At 39.9% G+C, this 20,634-nt stretch overlaps 1 protein-coding gene across 2 annotated transcripts; it reads right to left on the reverse strand.

Annotated features, from left to right (window-relative positions):
- Positions 1-815: 815 nt before the first annotated feature.
- LOC145781060 (dermatan-sulfate epimerase-like protein) lies at positions 816-17,569 on the reverse strand. 2 transcript variants are annotated; one of them, XM_082592784.1, is made up of 9 exons: positions 17,247-17,569; positions 16,446-16,761; positions 15,109-16,048; positions 14,065-14,847; positions 13,005-13,118; positions 10,080-10,443; positions 9,106-9,224; positions 2,620-2,892; positions 816-2,374 (listed from the first exon to the last, which is right to left on the reverse strand). In XM_082592784.1, exons 1-9 carry the CDS (start codon positions 17,487-17,489, stop codon positions 2,224-2,226), a joined length of 3,303 nt encoding a protein of 1,100 aa, XP_082448910.1. In that variant the 5' UTR covers positions 17,490-17,569; the 3' UTR covers positions 816-2,223. The 2 variants fall into 2 exon arrangements, with proteins under 2 accessions (XP_082448910.1, XP_082448911.1); XM_082592785.1 differs by lacking the exons at positions 816-2,374; positions 2,620-2,892; positions 9,106-9,224 and adding an exon at positions 9,744-9,843.
- Between the last annotated feature and the right edge of the window lie 3,065 nt (positions 17,570-20,634).

A 20,634-nucleotide genomic window follows, 5' to 3' on the forward strand; every position in this document is an offset into this window, starting at 1 on the left:
TACTTCGGTTGCAAGTAGGCTAGGCTACGTTTTAACGTTCGCGTTTTGTCGCTTCTATCTTTTTCTCGACCTTTGCTATGTTGACGTGTATTGTTTTTGCTGTGATGGTCAGAAATAAAAACAACTGTTTGGTTGGTATTGAATCTTTATCCTCGGACTGACAAAACCATTGATTGGTTGTTCCTGGTAGTTTCGCATACTTGTAGGTCCGATTGTTGCCGGGGAATTACTCTATTCACTAGGTGTCGCTGAATGGAGAGCAGTTCTGAAACTGCGTTACTCAAACGCACACCCCGAGAGTCGAACTTGTGCCGCGTGATCTTGAGCCGGGAGGGTAGGCTAACCAGTGACGTGCGGTGAGGTTCCTAGATGGTGAGGCACTAATTTTTTCAAGTCACTTTTACAAAAAAATTTTAACAACAAAAATGGTATCATACTAATCAAAAAAATTAGCAGCATGCTTTCACATTTATTAAAAATAAAATCCATGCGCCTATCCTTTTGGACTAAAACATTTGTGACTTTGTTGTATAGACTATAGACCCTTCTTTAGTCCTAACATTATCACTAGATATTGAAAACAAGAGACAGGGAAAGCAGAAAAGGCAATTTTTAAGGCATAGCCACACAGCCACTTCTTTTTTGAGTAGCAATCTCTTTGAAAGTTGCAAGTTATTTTTTTTTGTTCAGTCGTCTGATGCAAACCTTATAAATTTAGAACGGGTCTTCCTTTATTTATGACTTCAACTTTGGATTGAAAGTTTATTTTTTAAAAATCTCTCAGATTTGATGCTAAATCTTCCTCCATTTTTTAGTTAAATTTTATAAGAAACAATCCTTTACACTGCAAGAAGTCACATACCACGTAGCCACATACCACACTATGCCACGGTGCAAGTCAAGATTTCTTACTATGAGCTGTGGCAAACACAAAACTGATAGTAGCCTACGCCAAGGAAATTCAGTTTGCAGTGAGGCACGTGCCGGTCTTTGGGATGTGCAAACCGTGCGATCGCACAGGGCCGCAATTTGTTCAGAGAATGCAGTAATTTTTGTCATTTCGAATGGAAAAATTCAACAAGTCAATTCAACAAAGGAATTAGCAACAAGAAAACATAGTTGCACCCGTTGAGTCTCTATCTCGTCGCATGAAAAGATTGAGAAAAAAAACAACAGAGCCGAAAACGCTAATCGGAGTTGCCGCAAACATTTCAAAATTTCTCACGATCTTTTGGGGACGAAATTCGATTTTGTTGACAGCGGACAAACGTGTCCAGTCTGAGCAGCTATCTCGGCGGACATATTAAGTCTCACGGCTGACACACCAGATTTAACTTATCTGACTGAAATAGGTTGCATCCAGACTCAACATAGAGACATAAGCTTAGCTTTATTTCCGAAAAATGCCAAAGAAAACATGATCTTATCATGTTGCTATGCCACTGGACAGCATCATTTTACAGTAATATTCATACCCAATTTTTTGTTGAACATGCTCTCAGAATGCACCAAATTCAAAATAATTTTTCAAAATTTTCTGGGGGAGGCTCTCCCATACCTCTCATCGCTGGGTGTCGCCTTCAGCGAACACGCCGACCATCAAACCAACCCCCCTCCCATTTCAAAGTACCTAGCTACGCCACTGAATTGGATCATGGTCATTGGGGCCCGCAAAGCATATTCCGCTCAGGGCCCGAAATACCCTAAGACCGGCACTGAGTGAGGTAGTCGATACGCGCCAAACAAACCAAAAATATTGCACATACCGGACGTCGTAGGCTACGATGGACAAGAGAAACTTCAAAGACCATTTGTTTAAGAAAGGTGTTCAAAAATGAACATTTCCTATTAAATGGAAGTTATTGTATAAAAAGAACAGTAAAAAAAACATGATTGATACAAAATGCTGCAGAGTATTAAAATATTGAAATTCAAACCAGATATTTATTTAAGTTATAAAACGATTGACCTTACGTACTCAAATTGTTTGCTACGACAATTAAAAAATAGCTTTTCGTAAAGATTTTACTCACGTGTTTTACACGTGTTGCACACTTTGAGAAGCGTATAAGTTATAATGCACAGTGATAAACATGCTCAATTGCTCGTACAAGCAAATCAAAAGGTTCTGAAACCTTGCTTCTTCTCATATGTTTTGATGGCAATATGAACTCATCAACGTAAATAACAGATCAACAATTTCATTCGTTGATCCTTGTCTTCTCATAAATAACCCAGTTTATACATTAGCTTTCCACAAATCCTTTCTATGGTAACAACATCATGTTTCAATAATTTGTCTTTCCATTGGTTCATGTTCCTATAATTCAGCGGGCCTTCATAATTTAAATAATAAGCTCCACTCCTCACAGACCTTAAAATATAAAACAACGTTTGAAAACTTCAAACCAGAAATATATGTAGGCCTATACTTGGTGGACTAACAAAGTAACAAAAGGTTTTATATTTTGAAAAGATGGTATGCTAGTTAAACAAAGCTGTAGTCGAAGCAAAATATAGCTGGCCCACTATAGCCTATTAGCCTATTATAACTATGCTTAATTGCTTAGTCTATTATTATTTTACAACAAAACAAACCTTATTGCAATTTTATCATACCTTAAAATACGATTCATGTTGGGGACCGGTAAAGTTAACCCCAAGTGACGTAATATAGAAGTAGAAGCATCGACAGGGTTGGATAAGATATCTTCAAATCGAACAATTTGTAAAGATCGACCACTTCGAATAATATGGGCAACACTAGAAGACCAAACTTGAGAGAGCCTTTCCACTACTTTGGTTGAAAAACGTCTCTCATACTCCCAAGGCTGTATTGCCGGATGTCGACATGTCACGTTGGATAGCAACATATTTTTCACTTCAGATTGCCTGAAAAAAAAAACTTTTAGACTATTGTTTAGCAGTTTGAAGTCTTTAGGGAAAAAAAGTAAAACTCGATCTCTAAAAGTCATCTAGGCCTATTTAGGATTAATTTTTCAAAACTTTCATTCAACATCACCTTTAGGATAAGGCTCCGCAAGTTTGATAATAACCTACTTCAAAATGGGCTAGTCCAGTGGTTCTTAGTGAACCATTTTTCATGGGGGTGCGAACTCTGCAAAGATTTTAAGCTTTTGCAGTGTTCAATGTCTTGTACTACTTTTGCAGTTCACATCTTTTTGGGAACTGGGAATTACTGGTAGGCTGCGCCGGCTGCGGTTCATGCAGACGGAGCTTTTGCTGCGCTTGCTCTGCAATCTGGCTTCATTGTATGTGAAAATGAATAAAAATCCATTCAGTGCTAGTATCCACTACATTATTTACTGCGAAGCCTTGGTATCCAAACCCTTGCCTACAGTAAATCAATCAAGTTGTCAACCTCCTAGTGGTGAGCCCTGGTAATTGATTCTTGCAATCAAGCGAATGACAACAAATCGAGACAGCAACTGTAGCTCACAGAGCTCCATGCAACTCCATCCTGTACAGAGTGATGTCGACCCAGAGCATGCGCCCTTCATGTCTAATATCTGTTCAGGGCGGGCAACTTCGGTTGTCGTATGGGAAGGCATCACTTTGCTGCAGTCAGGGGCGCCGGAAGCGGGGGGGCAGGGGGGGCGAATGCCCCCCCTGCCCTCAAATTTTCTGCAGATGGAGGGGCAGGGGGGGCAATGGTGCCCTTTTAAAGTCATGTAAGCTACTGCACATTTTGCAATATAACCATTTTTGCTATTCGCTTTTAGCCTAATTATAATCTTTCATTTTTGCCTCAAAATAATATTTACGGCACAAAATTTTGCAACACAGTAGGCTACAGGCCTTAAAACTCGTTTTTTTATCGGCAGCCATCGTGGCCTACCGGGAGCTCCTTCTCGGCGGCCAAATCTGCGTGCTTGGAGGCCAAAATACGAAATAACGATAGCACAAGTAAATAGAATTAAACTTGCAACAATGCTAAAATGATCACTTAGCGTTGTTGAAGTCTGGGCCTGGGCGACGTCCTAAAATAGAATCGTTGCACCACGCAACAACTGCTTTATCGGGATTGTAATCCAGTACTATTCAAACGACACTCATACGAGTGTCTCCAATGTGGCTGATTTTATAGAAGTTCGCCACTCTCCTAGAATTCTTTTTAGCAACGAAAAACAACGTTCGACATGACTGTGTTGACGATGACGGCAAGGTAATAAAATAAGTATTTCAATGATTAAAACATTACTTGTAGGCTTTAACTGCCCTTTATCAGAACTGACGATGCACTAGCAAGTGCAAAATATTTTTTTCTGTTACATCTACTGACATCTGATCCCTGTTGCCTTAGCAATTGAGGTTTTAGCTATTTCAATGATGTATATTACAAAAAGAAGCATAATTTTTGCAAAATATGATCAAAAAATATTTTCCCCATTGATGTCAACTAACTTAGTTCTCCTTTTTAACAACGGTTCAATGTCCGACAACATCGAATTGACATAAAAACGACAATATTGCCAGTGGATGTAAATTAGCACTTCGGATTAAGACTTTGTTAAAATAAACGTCGAGAATTACAAACAAGACTTCCCGCACAATGCAACAAATATTCCCCGCACAATGCAACAGTGGCGATTATGACGCGCTGACCTAATTTTGCGTCACTCTTTGATACTACATATCTTCGACAATTAATCCACGATCATTCTATTGCGAAATTAAATAATTGGCTAGAAGAGACCGGCGGCCAAACTTGGCCGATTGAGGAGGTAGCACCGGCGGTTCATTCAAGCACTACTTAGTGGCCGTGGCCGCAGGCTGCTTTAAGGCTTGACAGTATAGGTTACATCATTATAACTAGCATGGTGCCCTTCTTTGTATACCGGATTATCATTATCGCTATATTTTATCTTAAAACTTGAAAAAAAATTGCCCTTTTAGTAAACAAAAGTGCCCTTTTTTCGTAATCTTGCCCCCCCAATCAAAAATCGTTCCGGCGCCCCTGGCTGCAGTTGAATGTGGAAGGCCCGACCAAGGCTAAAATCGACATCTTAGAACAAATAGTGAAGGCCAACCAAGTAACGGCTATTCTTCTACAGGAAACACACGCCACCAACAGTGCTGTTCTGAAAATTCACGGATACACATTGGTTGCACAAACTTGTAGTAACATCCACGGTATTGCCACTTTTGTAAAAGATTCTATTAAATGGAAACCAGTGTCCTCCTCCAACCCTAGTTCTGCATTGGAATGGCCAGCAACGGAAATCAATGGTACAACTGTAATTAATCTGTACAAACCACCTGTCGCTAAACTTCAGCAAACCTCTCTTCCCATGTTTCTGGCGCCATGCATATATGCTGGAGATTTTAATTGTCACAGTACCACTTGCGGCTATCAACACTCAAACCAAGACGGATTAGCTTTAGAATCCTGGGCATCAACCTGCGGTGTCCAGCTACTGTTTGACCCCAAACAGCCTAACAGCTTCCGCTCCGGAAGGTGGTGCACTACAACTAACCCTGATCTGGCTTTTGTCAATCTAGCTGGCCCAATACCACAGCGAATGATCCTCGACCCATTTCCAAAATCACAACACCGGCCATCACTGATTACCCCAGCAAACCCCATCGCACCCGTCCCTACAAATCCAACAGTTAAAAGGTGGAACTTTCAAAAGGCAAATTGGGAAAAGTTTACACAACAGGTTGATAAAGAGATAAAAAGAAACTTCCTCAACGGTTGATACAAAGGTTGATAAAAAGGTTGACCTACAAAGGTTGATAAAAAGAAACTTCCTCAACCCGCCTCTGCCGACATCAACGCATACTACCGAGCCCTTTGCAATATCTTCTCTCGGGTAGCTAAGAAAACAGTCCCTCGTGGCGTTCGTCACAAATTCATTCCCACTTGGGACAAGGAATGTGACTTACACTACAATGCCTTTTTGAGCGCTGACTCAAATGAAGATGCTACAGTCAGTGCCTCAGAACTGATGAACTGTCTTGACAAAAAGCGATTAAAGCGTTGGCAGGATACAGTTTAATCAATCGATTTTACTCACTCCTGCAGGAAGGCATGGAAGACGTTCAACCGTCTCACTGGCCGCAGTTCAAAACCATTTAAACCCTGCCCTGTATCAGCCAACAGCATTGCCCACCAACTTCTAGCCAATGGAAAATTCCCTGGTGCTGACAAGAAACACGAACTTAAAGTAAAACAGGAGTGTAGCAGACTTTGGAGTGCCCCGAGTGTTGATGGTGTTTTGTCAGCTCCTTTTTCTACCCAAGAGCTGCAAACGGCGATCCAACAACTGAAATGTGGCAAAGCTCAAGGACCCGATCACATACCACCAGAGTTTTTAAAACACTGCGGCCCTAAATGTCTTTCCTGGCTTAAAGACTTTTATTCAATCTGTCTCAACCGCAACACAATTCCTAAGATATGGCGGAAGGCCAGCGTGATTGCCCTACCCAAACCGAAAAAACCGTTGGACGACCCCAAGAGCTATCGTCCTATTTCTCTCCTCTGTGTTCCCTACAAGATTCTTGAGCGGCTCATTATAACACGCCTTGAACCAGTCATTGATCCGCAACTTCCCGCAGAACAAGCTGGCTTCCGCCATGGGCGTTGTACAACCGATCAAACAACTAAACTGACCAATGACATAGAATAGAGGATAGTTTCGAGAGGGGAAATAAAGCCGGTGTCATATTAGTAGACTTAACGGCTGCTTACGACACAGTGTGGCACCAAGGCCTAGTGCTTAAACTCCTACAAAAAATTCCTGACAAACAGCTTGTTCGCTTTCTCGCTAACATTATAGCAAACCGCTCATTTGTGTTGAAAACTAGCGACGGACAATCCAGCCGCCCCCGTCGTCTAAGGAATGGAGTTCCACAACGATCTTGCTTAGCACCCATGTTATTCAATATTTATATTAGCAACATTCCCCAGACAAAGTCCACACAGTACAGCTATGCAGACGATTTGGCCCTACTATATACAAACAAAAATTGGACTAAGGTAGAGGATGTCCTCACCGAGGATGTAAAGCTGATCTCACAATACCTAAAGGACTGGAGACAAAAACTAAGCACAGCTAAAACTACCATCACATCTTTCCACCTCAACAACAAGGAAGCTGGCCGCCAGTTACGAGTCCCCCTAGATGGAACCCTTATCCGACATGACCCTTGCCCTACATATCTGGGAGTGACCTTGGATCGGCAACTCACGTACAAAAAGCACTGTGACTCAGTTCGTGCCAAAGCATCAGCAAGAAACAACCTTCTCAGATGTCTAGTTGGGTCGACTTGGGGATTCAAATCCCCAACACTGCGCACTAGCGCCCTAGCGCTTGTGTACAGTGCTGCCGAATATGCTTCTCCAGTCTGGTGCCTTAGCACACACGCAGGAAAAGTAGATATCGCCCTTAATGACACCATGCGCATAATCACTGGATGCCTGCGTCCAACTCCTACAGACTTACTACCAGTGCTTTCAGGCATCGCCCCACCAAAACTACGCAGAGAGAATTCTACCATACGGCTCGCATTAAAGGCAGAGGTCAATGATCGCCATCTCCTCCACAATGTAGTCCTTGACGCACAACAGCTCACACGTCAACGCCTGCCTTCCAGGCGCCCTTTTTCTCGACACATTGTGGCGCTTCATGAAGGTCACTTCGACCTGATGAAGTCATGGAGAGACCGCTGGGAAACCATCTCACGGCCCAACCAGTTCCAAGTCACACCAGACACTACGGTACCACCTGGCTCAGACCTGCCAAGAAAAGAATGGGTAACTCTGAATCGCCTCCGTACTGGTGTTAGTCGCTTCAAGCACAATATGTTTACCTGGGGATTGTGTGACTCACCAGCCTGTGTTTGTGGTGACTGTCAAACAGCACAGCACAGCATAAATCACTGTCCAGTGTTTCGACCTGAAGAACATGTGAATCTCATAGACCCTGATATGAAGACACTGCTCTGGTTGCAACAATTGGGAGATGTTACCTGAATTGCTGCTTCATAAGCAAGAAGAAGAAGTAAATCAATGAAGAGTGACTTAAACTTAGTTGTCTGGGTGCTCAACTTTACCAAAGCTGGAGCTCTTTGCTGTCGTCTTTTCAATCGTCTGTGTAGCTAAGTGTGAGGATATGGATTCTGATCGTAACAACCTACCTGGCTTTTTCACAGGAATGTTTGATGCCTGTCCAAAGAAACATGCTAATTGAAACTTTGACATTCAAGCTCTACTTCTGAAAAAGTCGCTGAACAAGGATGAGCTTGTGTAACTTAGATGCGCACTCACATATGATAAGCTTGAGCGTACAAATCAGGCAACAATTCATCTACATGTTTTCAAAAAGCAAAAATCATGAAACAGTTTCCAGATAGAAAAAAACCTGGAAACCCAATTTGTATTGAAGTTCTACCCCACTGCCAAGTGGGCTAAGATTTCGAAGAACTGAAACTCAAGATTATTTTTCTATTTACTCACTTATTTACTCTCAACTCAGGATATTCAAATACTAACAGTGCTGTGATCCGCATACCTTTGTAAAGGTTAATTTTCTACTCCAGTTGAGTTAAGACCAAGGACAAGTCGAGAATTAAAATCTTAAGCTACGTTACGCAATTTCTGGAGTTAAACTTTGCATTAAAAAATCTACTTGCTGAGATGCAAGTAGATTTTAGGGTATCTTACTAGGGTATCTTAGCAGTGTATCTTACTAGCATGTACGACGTACATGATCAATAAATACGTAGTTTAGGCTACACAAAAAAAAATTGTTTTTAGTGTTACACCTGTTCAAAATTGGGAGGGGGCGCAAAGCACGTAGGGCAGGCCTAATCATTGCTAAAGAGCCTAATCTAAGAAAAGGCTAAGAACCACTGAACTGGTGACTACAAAAATAATGTGAGCCAATGTTTTAGAGCAAGCCGATTCCAAGAATATAAAATGTCTACGTCAGTACGTTGGTTCATCAAACACCATAGATACAGGCTGCACTTAACAAAACAAACGTGACTCAGAAAGTCTACGTTTTCCTCATAGTTACGCAATAGACTTAGTAACCTTCCTCAGCACACGCACACTGCGAATAAAAACCATACTGTTACCTAATGCTTTGCATGGGTGAAAGATCAGAACGTAGCAAAGAGTATATCCAATCTCGTGGATCTCTCAAAAATATGATTTCCCTTATATCAGATCCAACAGCCTGCTGTAACCATGGGAGCTGCAAATAAAAGTAATTTTAACAAGCATAGTTTCATTTTTAGTAGCTTGTAATCGTTCTCAAGCCTCAACTGAGATAGTTTTTTTTTATACCTCCTTTATTGAGCTTTAGACCTACACGAGCCAGAACAAGACTACCGTATTAATCTTATCACTGCATGCACTGCATTGCTTCAACTATATATTACGTTACTGAAAACTTTATTTTATATAACCGTAAGTTTGTAGGCTACGCTTGTTCAAGAGTAGGTCTACACTGCTAGTTTATTGCAATTTGTAACCGCTGCAAGTTAATCTTTTATCATAGTTATTCTGAAACTGTTATTTGCTTGTTAAACAGTCCGTTTATCAATAGCCTGTCGTTAATTGTTTTCGTCATTTTTAATTATCTTCAAACTATAACGGAATACAATTCTTTTCAGCACATTTGCCAGTCTCTGACCTTTGCAAAGGTCAAAAAAAGTATTGGAGGCCGAAAAGATAGTTTTCAGACTGTAAAATTGTCTGCTTGGCTTTATCACTGGTTGTAGGCTATCTCATCAGAAGTTAAAATAGTTCAAAGGCCGGTTAACCACTTCAGCTCGGATGACGTACTTGTACGCAATGGCAGATATATACGTCTGTCGAAAATTCAAATGATTAAATTATTTTTGGAAACACTATGTCTTGTTCTTTAGGGGAAACACCGGAAAATGTTAAACTTAATCCTGTCTGAGCAGCATCGCTGTCAGTAAACAATTCCGTCCACAAGTGGTTAAAGACAAAAAGCTGAGATCTAAAATAAATCAGTCTATGAAATTATTTTACCACACATAAATATATGTACTATACATTATAGTAAATTATCTTTGTTCACCTTCGTGTTCCAGAAACCAGACGACAAGTCAAGAACAATGCGAGATGCTTTCTTGTTTGCTCTGAAGTTTCTGCGAGCATTTTCGACTTGGGAATTGGTTTCAGGCAGATTGTTCAAAAACAATAATGGTTCTACCGCCATGGTCTTGAACCAACCGGCTGTAATGATGTTAGTGTCGCTATCAGGCCATGAGCACGGGTGGTAGCTGTTTGGATCATCATAAGTAGCCGGGATTGTAACATCTTCGGAAGACAGATATAAAAAGTCGGTCGAATTGTCAAAAATCATCTTTAAAATTTCAGCTCCTGATCCAGGAAGTGACACGATGAAGATGTTGGGAGCTTTAATTGTTTCAAATGTTTCACTGAAAATTTAGTCATCAACATTAATCAAAGGTTAACGGTGGTTGAAAGCACATGCTTGATCAAAACAAAAAGACGGCAACATCAACGGATAAAGCATATTCCTTGGTATAAGGGGGTGTACTGGAGCAAATGGTTGAATTAGCGTCACAAACGCAAGGCAAAAAGAACGGAATGGATGAATATGTCCGATTTTTTTAGGAAGGAGGGAAGCAAATGAAAGAAAGGTATGGAAAAGAACTAGCAGTGGAGCAGCTGGATGGCAAAACTAAATATTTTTTCACAACGTTTGCTATTTATTAGTTTAAAATGGTATAGGCCTACGAAAACGATGGCCGTTCTCGTATGCAAAAAGTGGTGGCCTTGCTTAAATAAGGAATAAAACTTATCCGATCTACTACGAAACACAGAACTCAAATCCCAGAGCGCAGTGGTCTTTATAACCAGGGCTGCGATTTTTTCTTTTTTGTCGAACGACCAAAAATTCTACGCTTGTTTGTCGAATAGTAATATGACGCCACAAGAGTCAGATTATAAGCGTTTGGCCGCGAGTTACCGCACAAGTTGTGTGGTATCAGAGTCACTTACTTTAAGTTTTTAACGCTGGTTGAGTGATTCCATCTACGACGGCAAAAACATTGCCGTCGCCAAATCAACACACGTTGGATTGCTGCGACAATTGCCGTATGCTTTATTGTTTAATCAAACGAAATTTTATGCGCTTCTTCATCGCGTGTCACACGGCGGTAGCCCAGAGCATCACGCAAGCTATTTTATGCGCTGACAATGCTCAATTGTGAACTGTAAAAAGTTTGCCACCTTATGAATACTGGCTTAATTGTTACGCAAATGTTATTTTTTCATCGAATGCTTATTGTTTACCGGTGTCGTTGCGAATATAAATCATCGTGAAAGAAGATACAGTTAAAAAGTGGAATTTACCTGCTATAGATTATCAAACAGAAGGAAAAGTTAGTGTGGTATTTTGCAAAATTTGTAAAGAATTTTATGACGCAAACAAATCGGAATTAGAAAAGCTACGGGGTCAAGTTAAAAAAGTAATACGAAATTAGATAAACGGTTCTTCAGCAGAAAAGAAAAATAATGCTTCTGATCATATGGCATTGCGCGTTCATGAACGGGCAGTTTTGCGTCTTCAAGTATTCCAGTGACGATGCGACAGCTTCATCCTTCCATACAGCGTCTTATGATTCCGATTGTGACAACTAGTTCTTTATCAAACAGACTCGTGTTGTGTTTGCTCGCAGTATCTCAATTGTGCCGAAATTATGTTAGTGTAAACGTAAATCGAGGCAATCATCTCGCAGTGAGATATTAATTTGTTACCGGTACCTGGTTGAACAATTAACGTTATTTTATGATAATTCAAAGTCGCTAGATGTCGAATTAATGAAAAACAAACGTATATTTCTTCTTGGGCATTATTACACAGGCAGCAAAATTCGTTATTTTTGCATTGACTTCACGTCTGTAGACGTTGAATCAATGTAAAAATGATGATTTTTGCTGTCTGGGTACGCAATGTAACCCGCCAGGAAAATTAAATAGATTTGTGCTGACTCGAACGTTGAATCAACCCAAAATTAACTTACTTTTCCCTCTGAGTTATTTAACGTGATTTAACGTAACAGCGTGCGTATCGCTACTTTTGGTATTATTACATCACTACAAATCAAACAGTGCGGTCGTGACTCGTGATAGACTACTCTAGTATATTTTTCGCTTCTCGTTTTTTCGATTCAACGTCTGCAGACGTTGAATCAATGTAAAAACGACGGGTTTTGCCAGCTGGGTTGTGTGCTTTTGTGAATGCAAATGCAAAATCGCCCATTACGTAATCACAGAAACCCTTTTAGTGGATGGAAGTCAAGTTGCAACCGTGTTTATCTGTCTACTATTCCTTATTCACATTGCAAAACATTTCTGCAAGCTTGGAACAACAAGTGCATAAGTCAGACATAAATACAAACTTGCAAACACGTTGACAATTAAAGTAGCCTACTTCGGTTATTTTATCTATAAAAGAAACCCGTTGTGTCGAATAGCACAAAACATGTGTGGCGAAATGTTTGATGCCAGGCGTTGGAACTTCGATCAAAGCATTCTCCCGCAGTGTTCAAAATGGCGGCGCTGACGCCTTGGGAGTTTCTCGTGTGAAGCGTCACTTTTAGACCTTGCTTTGAAGTACCTGGCGCAAGAAAGTTTACGTAAGTCAGCACTCTTATGATTGCATCACGTAATGCCTCCCCCCCCCGATTGTTCCTCGACCTGACTACGTTTAGTCCTCTCTCAGTTTTTTTTATTTCCTTTTTATTTTCCTTTTTTTTTCGTTTTTTTCTTTCGTAAGGCACGGCGTTTGTCGAATAGTGATGGCGCGTGTCGAGTGACCTCGTCACCGAAAAAGGCAAAAATCGCAGCCCTGTTTATAACTAACTCAAACGAACTTTGTAGTGTTTGGTTTAGGCAAATGATTTTACGACTGGCTCGAACAAATTAGTTATTAGGTCATCGAAGATGTTGATATGACTGCATCGGTACTTACATTGGATTTTCGATTGAACAAGCAGATCGCTTTGCTTCTGTGGGACAATTGTTGCAAGTAACATACCAAAATAGTAATGTCCAAGCTATCAGAAGAGTAACAGCATGTTTCCATCTACAAGATAAATGTTGTTATCTGTGCACTACAAAAGTAAAGAAATGAACTAAATGACATAGCGTAACTTTGCTACCTTTTGGTGAAAAAGGTTGTTTAAAATTAACATCTCTCAGCTCGAATCAAGAATGATTACTTAACTTAAAGATACAAATAAATAATAGTTAGACCTCGTTAATTGGAACTTCAGCAGTTGAAATCACATTCCCGGCTATCCGACTTATTTAAACTGAATTGTTTAAATCGCTTAAATCTCTTTTTCTTCGATTCCGAGAAAACCAAATAATCTCGTTATACTTATCTTAGCTGAAGAAGTAATCGGATTATACGAGGTATGAGTGCATTACGATTAACCACAACCAGTGAAAAGATTTTTGTAGGTTTATGTTTGTTCTTTGTGAATTATGTTGAAATGTAGTATGCTCACTGGATAAATTGTGAACTCATTTTTCGGAACAAAGTTCTCCTATCGCAAGAAATAAAACGACTTTTGTAGTCTTTCGTGGTAAATTAGTTTAAATGGCACAAGTTATTCTGCACTATCAGCAACTTATTTAATTCAAAACCTTAGATTCAGCAGTAACTTCACATTGCTTTTCATGTAGGCCATTTACTACATAAAAGGAAAAATAGGGCAAAGGGTCAGCAGAAGGGGCTGTAGCGTGGGAGACATATGCTACCCCGGAGAAATTAGATTTTTTTCCTGGGTTTCTTGCAAAATATTGCTTTTCCAAATCTTTGGATTGGAAAGTTCTCACTGCGATACCGTTTAGACAATTAGTCGTCATCACCATATTAATTTAACGACGTTAGTGATTTAAACTGTCACTAAATGATAATACAATGGCGTTTTAAATACAAAAATATAAATAAAATTTATGATAGAATAAATAAAGTAAGTATAAATTATCAAAACTTTTATAAAGAGTAGTGCACAAAAGTTTACCTGAGAATGCGGCGTCGAACATACCACAACACAAGCAAGGCAAACACAATGAGAACAAAAGCACCCATGCGATTGGATGAGATTGGCTGTTGGATTTCTTCTGCTGGTTGAAGCGTATCTATGCTGAAGTTTTGTGAGGAGATCAAACTTCTAACAAAATTTAACGATGTGATATCATCTTTCACCTCACATCGATTTAACTTCTTAGAATTTTTCGTACCTCCAAATACAGCCATCACATCTCCGGCTCGAACAGTTGCATAACCACCAAACCCTAAGAGCTTCATTCGACGTTGCAGTGGGGTTGTCGTTGAAGCTATTGATATCTTATGTTCAATGTTGTTTATGAGGATTTTTAAGTAAGCAATTTCATCATTTGACTCTTTGAGAAAAGACAAATCTTGAACTCGAACGTTCGGGCCTAGGAACACAAAAGCAATCCGAGTGGCACGCTTTGGTTGGATAGGAAATGTGACATTTACGAAATAAGTGGTCCGTTTCTTGTACTCTGCATCGTTGGCTTGGCTTTGCAACTGGGCAAAAGGCGACTTTCCGTCGGGCTGCACCCAAAAAAATGCGTACGGTCCTTCGGGGTATATGACTTGGGCTCCTTGATACCCGCCGTGTCGGTAAGGATGAAACTGATGGAGAATATTATGGAAGTAGGCACTAGCTCGGTTGATTTTAGTTTCTGGTTTGACGAAGACTGTATCAAGTACTAGCAGAACTTCATGGTGAAGAAGAAGCAGCGATCGTTGTACGCTATCCAAGCCAAGCTGGGGTCTGTAAAATAAGTAAAAGCCATCTGTTAACTACTAACAGTCAACTATCGGTATGCGACAATTAAGTACTTCCACCCGTCATGGAAATGGATACAATAAAATAATAAAAATAATTTAAAAATTGCATAAAGTTTGAAAATAAAACCATATAAAGTCTACAGTCATCACAAAAGCACAAGAAGATGACAGAAGCACAGGACCTTTTTCATACAAACACAGCCATTGCCGGTTTAATACGTACTTGTACGCTTTCAATGCTTACCTGTACGCTTTCACAGATTCTCCGGCGATGTACACGAAGTTGTCAGATGTCGCAACGTTAACAATTTTCCCACGCGGCACAGGCACATTATTATAACGAAACCACTTTGAACATTCGCCGACCTGTCCTTCCCATGGTTTATTGCACTTAGATGCAAGTGAAGGGGCAAAAGTGAGAACATTGTTTAAGTGAGTATGCTTGGGGGCATACAGAGCTTCGGTAATAAAATAGCGTCCATTTGGAGAAAAAACAAAAGAATTTTGATCGGTATGTTCATGACCAGGATTAAAAGTCTTCCAACCGTCAACAAAATGAGACAAAAGCTTATGTTCTACTATATCTGCTACTGCCTCTCCGTGAATAGGTGAAGATTTGAAAGATAGAAACGTGTTTCCTTTTTTTAAATATTGTCCTCCACCATAAGTTACCACTCCCCAGTCGCTAAATATATGCAAAGGTAAATTATTAGGCCACACTGGCTGCATCGACTTGATACTCGCGTTGTAGAACACGAATTCAGTATGAAGCGTACTCCATCTTTGTGACATTGGTCGAGACAATGGTGGGTTTTTGGGTTTGGCTGACCGGATTCGGTCAGCCAACCAGTTGCCGTAGCCATTTTTCATCACAAAAGAATCTAAAAACACCAGCTGGCTTTCTGGTCCGTAAAACCAATTATGATTGGAATCAGCGATTCCCACTGTTCGTTGGTATCCTGGTAGTACGGTGGCAAAGAAAAACCAAAAATGCTCTCGCAGCCAGGGGTTATTTGTATGGTCAATATCAAAATGACGCTTTGCCAAATAAATGTATTGAGTGATTCCTCTGGAAGTGTACGAGCCATACGCAACACCTTCATCGCAAGAACCGTCAACAACGTAAGAAAACAGGGTCATTGCCTTTTCAAGATGATCCACCGCTGTATTCTTCCATGGGAATTCTACAAAACACAACGGCAAAACATAACGGTGTTTCAGTTGCTTGACTCAATATGCCCAATGACGTCTATGTATGTTTACTCTGGTAACAATTGAAGAAAAAGATCTCTGTTCTAGAACACCAACTAAAAAATTAAATCTGCTAAAACAATTGCTTGTAAAATTTGATGTTGATTGAACGTTAAATAAAATCTTTTGAGGTAGAGCGGAGAATGTTTTTTTTTTCAAACTTAGTCAAAAAGACTTCATGTTAATTTGTTTAGTTGAAACTAACTTATCGCTTTTGATCTCAAAGTATTGTTGAATGGACCACCTTCTAAAATTTAGAAGAAAAAAAAATGTATTTTATATGCAATAACCATTGAAACCGATGTTTAAAGCGGAGCCTTGATATCTCACCTGATTCAGGGGCATGGTGTTGGTAAACAATTGCACCCAAAAGCATAGATATCAAATTCGTGGGAGCATGGTTGTGTATGTGCTGCTTCACCCAACCTGACTTGTTCCGTACAATCACTGCAGACATTCGTTCCGTTTCTACACGGATTTTCTCCAGGTACTTTTCCTTTTGTGCCACAGTGAACTTGTCATACAAGAAGTCAAATGCGGTCACATATCCGGTGAGTGAATGAGCGACCGGAATTTCGTCAACATTTCGACTAGACGCGACGTACCAGTCTTCGTACGATGTCATTCTATCCATGTACAGCGATACCTAAGCAAGCAAAACAAATTAAAAGCGCTTTTTAATCAATATTTTAAAAGTGTTTATAAACAAATCTATTGCTTTAGTTCTACCATTGGCTATTAGCAAAAAGGTCGGATTGGGAGTTTGGCCGTTTTGTCGTGTGGTCAGTAAATGACATTTAATCACTTTTTTCACAAAAAATTGTTTTTCTATTTTTCTTTTCTACCGTATTTGATTCATCATCTTTTCTCCCGAGCAATGCAAAAAAAAGAAATTATTTTGTCACATCAGAAAATGAACATGTCATGTCGGTATCGCAAGAAAAAAAGATGTGGGACAAAGAAAAACGTAATTGCCAGGCACACTTGTAAAGTGCCGCAGGACGTAAGTTGAGATTTGAAAAACATTGCTTGAGATCTATTTAGCATTGTACTCCGCATGACAAAGCAAACATTTACTAAAAGTTTCAAATCAACTTAGCATTAGAGATATGTCTTACAATCATAGCTTACAATACTCAAAGCTTCATGATCTTCTGGATACAGAAGGCAGTACATGGCGAAAGCACAAAGATTATTTCCATACAACTCATTCCATCTGCTTCCAAATTTTTCAAATGATTCTGGAGGAAGGTATACTGTGGTATCTTCTTTCAAACTTCTTCCGGCTTCTTCTATCACTTTTGCTATTTTGGCATGAGTTGTTCTGGCTTTGTGACGCAGTGTGGGAACCTCATTAGCATTAAAATACAACATTGGATGTGACACTTCCGCAAGACCTACTGCTACTTTTACAATTACCAAACTTACATAAGTAATCAGTAGGTAGCCGCATTCTTTCTTGCCAGCCATGTCTATGACAATAAAAACTTGTAAAATTATTTGCTGTCCCAGTTAATGAAATTGCTTCTTTTTACGTTAAAGTAATATTTGTAGACTTTGAATAAATTGAAAACAGAGCAAATTTTACCGCTGAGGTGGAACGCAAGCAAACTAAGCCAAAGGTGAAAATAAATGTACCGACACATAATTGGCAAAGTTTGAAACAACGTTTGAAGAGCTCAACTCTTAACAAGAAAAGTTGATACAACTGCAAAAAGCAGTTTGTGTAAAGAGTAATCCAACATCTACTATTGTTACACTATAGCCTACAAGTTATTATTTTTGCACAAAACCACTGAATTAAAAACGCATTTATTTGTAGACAATAAAGATATCAATTAAAAACGATGTAAATAAAACTTTTTCATTTGACCGTAATACTTTGGAACAAGTAAAATCTAAATAAGATTGAAATGTTGTCAACAGCACATCTCTCATTTTCTTTAAAACGTGAATTTTGGCAGCTGGTCAGGAGCGTTCAATGTTTTGTGTAAGAGTGTCATCTTCAGAATTAACATGTTTTTTTACTGGTCAGGCCTTGAAACTGAAGGCGGCCATCGCGGCCATGGCCGCGATTAACCTACAAAAACCGACATTTTGTCCGCCGGTTTCGCCCTTCCGTCGGCCGCATTTGTCCGCCATGAAGTTTCGAGAAAATTTTACGCAAGCGGCCTTGTGAATAAAGTACTTTGCCACTTATAATCACAAAGGATTAGAAAGCAGTCAAAGCACCTGATAAATCACAATACACACTGTCTATGCTTGAATTGTTAACATTATTGATTGACCAAGTAGCAGCTGATGTCTGACGATAAGCAGGATGCAAGTGACATCACAATACACTTTATTGATGCGATATATTCAGTCTTCGAAATTAGCGTCGGCAATAAAAATGCCGAGGCCACACGAGCGCTTGTAAGGTTAGGGTTAGACATTCCTCCCAGTCGTTATGGTACAGCCATAGATTTGTTCCTTAGACAACACCCTGATGGAGCTCTATGAAAAAGAAAGAGGTGTGTGGAAGTGTGTCAAAGCCCGAAAGTCGCAAAACGTGGACGCTTCATTGCGAAAGGCGAAGACGGTGTGGATTTATAGCCAAGCCTCTTGATGTGTCTGATTCCAGTGATGACGTGACAACATCGTGCTCCGATACAGCATCTGATGATTCCGATTCTGACAGCTATTTCTTTATCAAACAGACTTTGTGTTGTTCGCAGTATCGCAATTGTGCCGAAATTATGTTAGTGTATACGTAAATTGAGGCAATCTGCTCGCAGGGAGCTATTAATTTGTTACCGGTACCTGGTTGGGCAATTAACGTTATTTTATGATAATTCAACGTGGCTAGATGTCGAACTAATGTAAAACAAACGTAAATTTCTTATTGGGCATTGTTGTTACGAAGTAGCCTATAACCCGCCGGAAAATTAAATCGATCTGTGCTGACTCGAACGTTGAATCAACCCAAAATAAACTTACTTTTCCGCCTGTGAGTTATTTAACGTGAATTAATGTAACAGCGTGCGACGTGCGTATCTTGTTGCTCGCTTTATCGCTACTTTTGATATTATTACATCACAACAAATCAAACAGTGCGGTCGTGATAGACTACTCTCTAGTATATTTTTCGCTTCTCGTTTTGGTACAATTGTTTCGTAATAAACGTTCACAGCAATTGCCGAGGCAATTTAAACTTTTTTCGTTTGGCCTCGGCAACGTTTCTGCCGAAGTAAAAATGTGCTAATTTTGAAGACTGTATGTTGATGCGTGTCGACGTTCCGATGGCCGCCATGTGCTTGTGATTGGCCGCCGAACAGCTTGCTTCAGTCGGACACGTTTGGCCGCCGGATAAAAAAAGTTGTTTCGAGGCCTGCTGGTGGTGGACCGAGGTATAGATGTATCTAGTCAGAGAAATACATTATTTTTACATTAACTCAACGTCTGCAGACGTTATCGTGATCCACCAGTACCTAAAGTAATCCCCTCCCTCATTCAGTTAATTTGCCTACACTGTTGTGTGAGCCATTATGTTAAACCACGTTTGATGTGTGTAATCTATTATCTCCTTAGGTCTTCTCTTTGCCTCCTCTTCTTTTGCAAGTTTGTTTTTAGGCATTTTATCAGCGCTGTCCATTGTCCCCTCTATTGTGCTAGCGTTTTGCAATAAAAAATTACTTTCAGTTTGACTGAGATACTGCTGAGACCTTTTTAAATTGGTTTATCCCAGATTGCTGTTAGCCATGAGACAGGATTTTACCAATCAAAAAGCGTTTGTTTGTTTTTTGACTTTTATATGCGTAGTTAAATTAGAGTTTACAATGTTTCCCACGGTTCGTGTGTAGGCTTCCCTTATGACTTTCTAGAACGAGGTTGGGAGCCTTCGTTTCCAGGCCACGAAATTCACGGCGGACATGTCCGCTGTCACAGCATGTGATGTCTGCGGGAAGTCCCCTCTAGATCGGTCATATTTGTCCGACGAGAAATAACGCAGGAACTAGCGATACAAATCGTCATTCATAGCACGAGCAACTGTTGCAAGAATATAATTTCAGCGCGCATCTAGAAAAAGTTAATACTGTATCCCTTAGCTTCCATTCAAGCAGGAAAACTTTCGATTTTTACGTTGCTTCTACGATTGATCACATTGAATCAGCGTAACAAAGGTGAATTCTTCGCTAAGAATCGATGATAGTACCGGTACTTCTACACTAATCACGCCCAACTTAGTTCAAGTCTTATGTCACAATGTCTGGCTTTGATCACCAAGTAATAGCCTATTGATAAGGCAAGGTTGGTTACAAAGTTAGATAGCACGAGTAGGCTACTACAGCAAGAAGCAGCAAAACTTAAGTTTTGGTATTACAGAAAAAAGAAAAGGCCCACAGGGAAAATTCTGAAAGTGAGAATGAGGGCGATGAACCTACTACTAGGAAATTTAGCGGTGATAGATGCATATATTAAAGGAAATAAATCAATAGCTTTTTTTCCTTGATCTAAACCTTAAAACATTTGACCAGGC

The sequence above is a fragment of the Aplidium turbinatum genome, chromosome 12, assembly GCF_918807975.1.
Source record: "Aplidium turbinatum chromosome 12, kaAplTurb1.1, whole genome shotgun sequence".
NCBI lineage: Eukaryota > Metazoa > Chordata > Ascidiacea > Aplousobranchia > Polyclinidae > Aplidium > Aplidium turbinatum.

Excerpts from the sequence above, each read along its gene's own strand:
- LOC145781060 (XM_082592784.1), bottom strand. The coding sequence starts at position 17,489 with ATGTTGTATTTTAATGCTAATGAGGTTCCCACACTGCGTCACAAAGCC. Across the intron at positions 16,049-16,445 it reads ACACCATGCCCCTGAATCAG|AATTCCCATGGAAGAATACA; the intron begins GTGAGATATCAA and ends TGTGTTTTGTAG. Across the intron at positions 13,119-14,064 it reads GTTCGACGCCGCATTCTCAG|ATGGAAACATGCTGTTACTC; the intron begins GTAAACTTTTGT and ends TTTATCTTGTAG.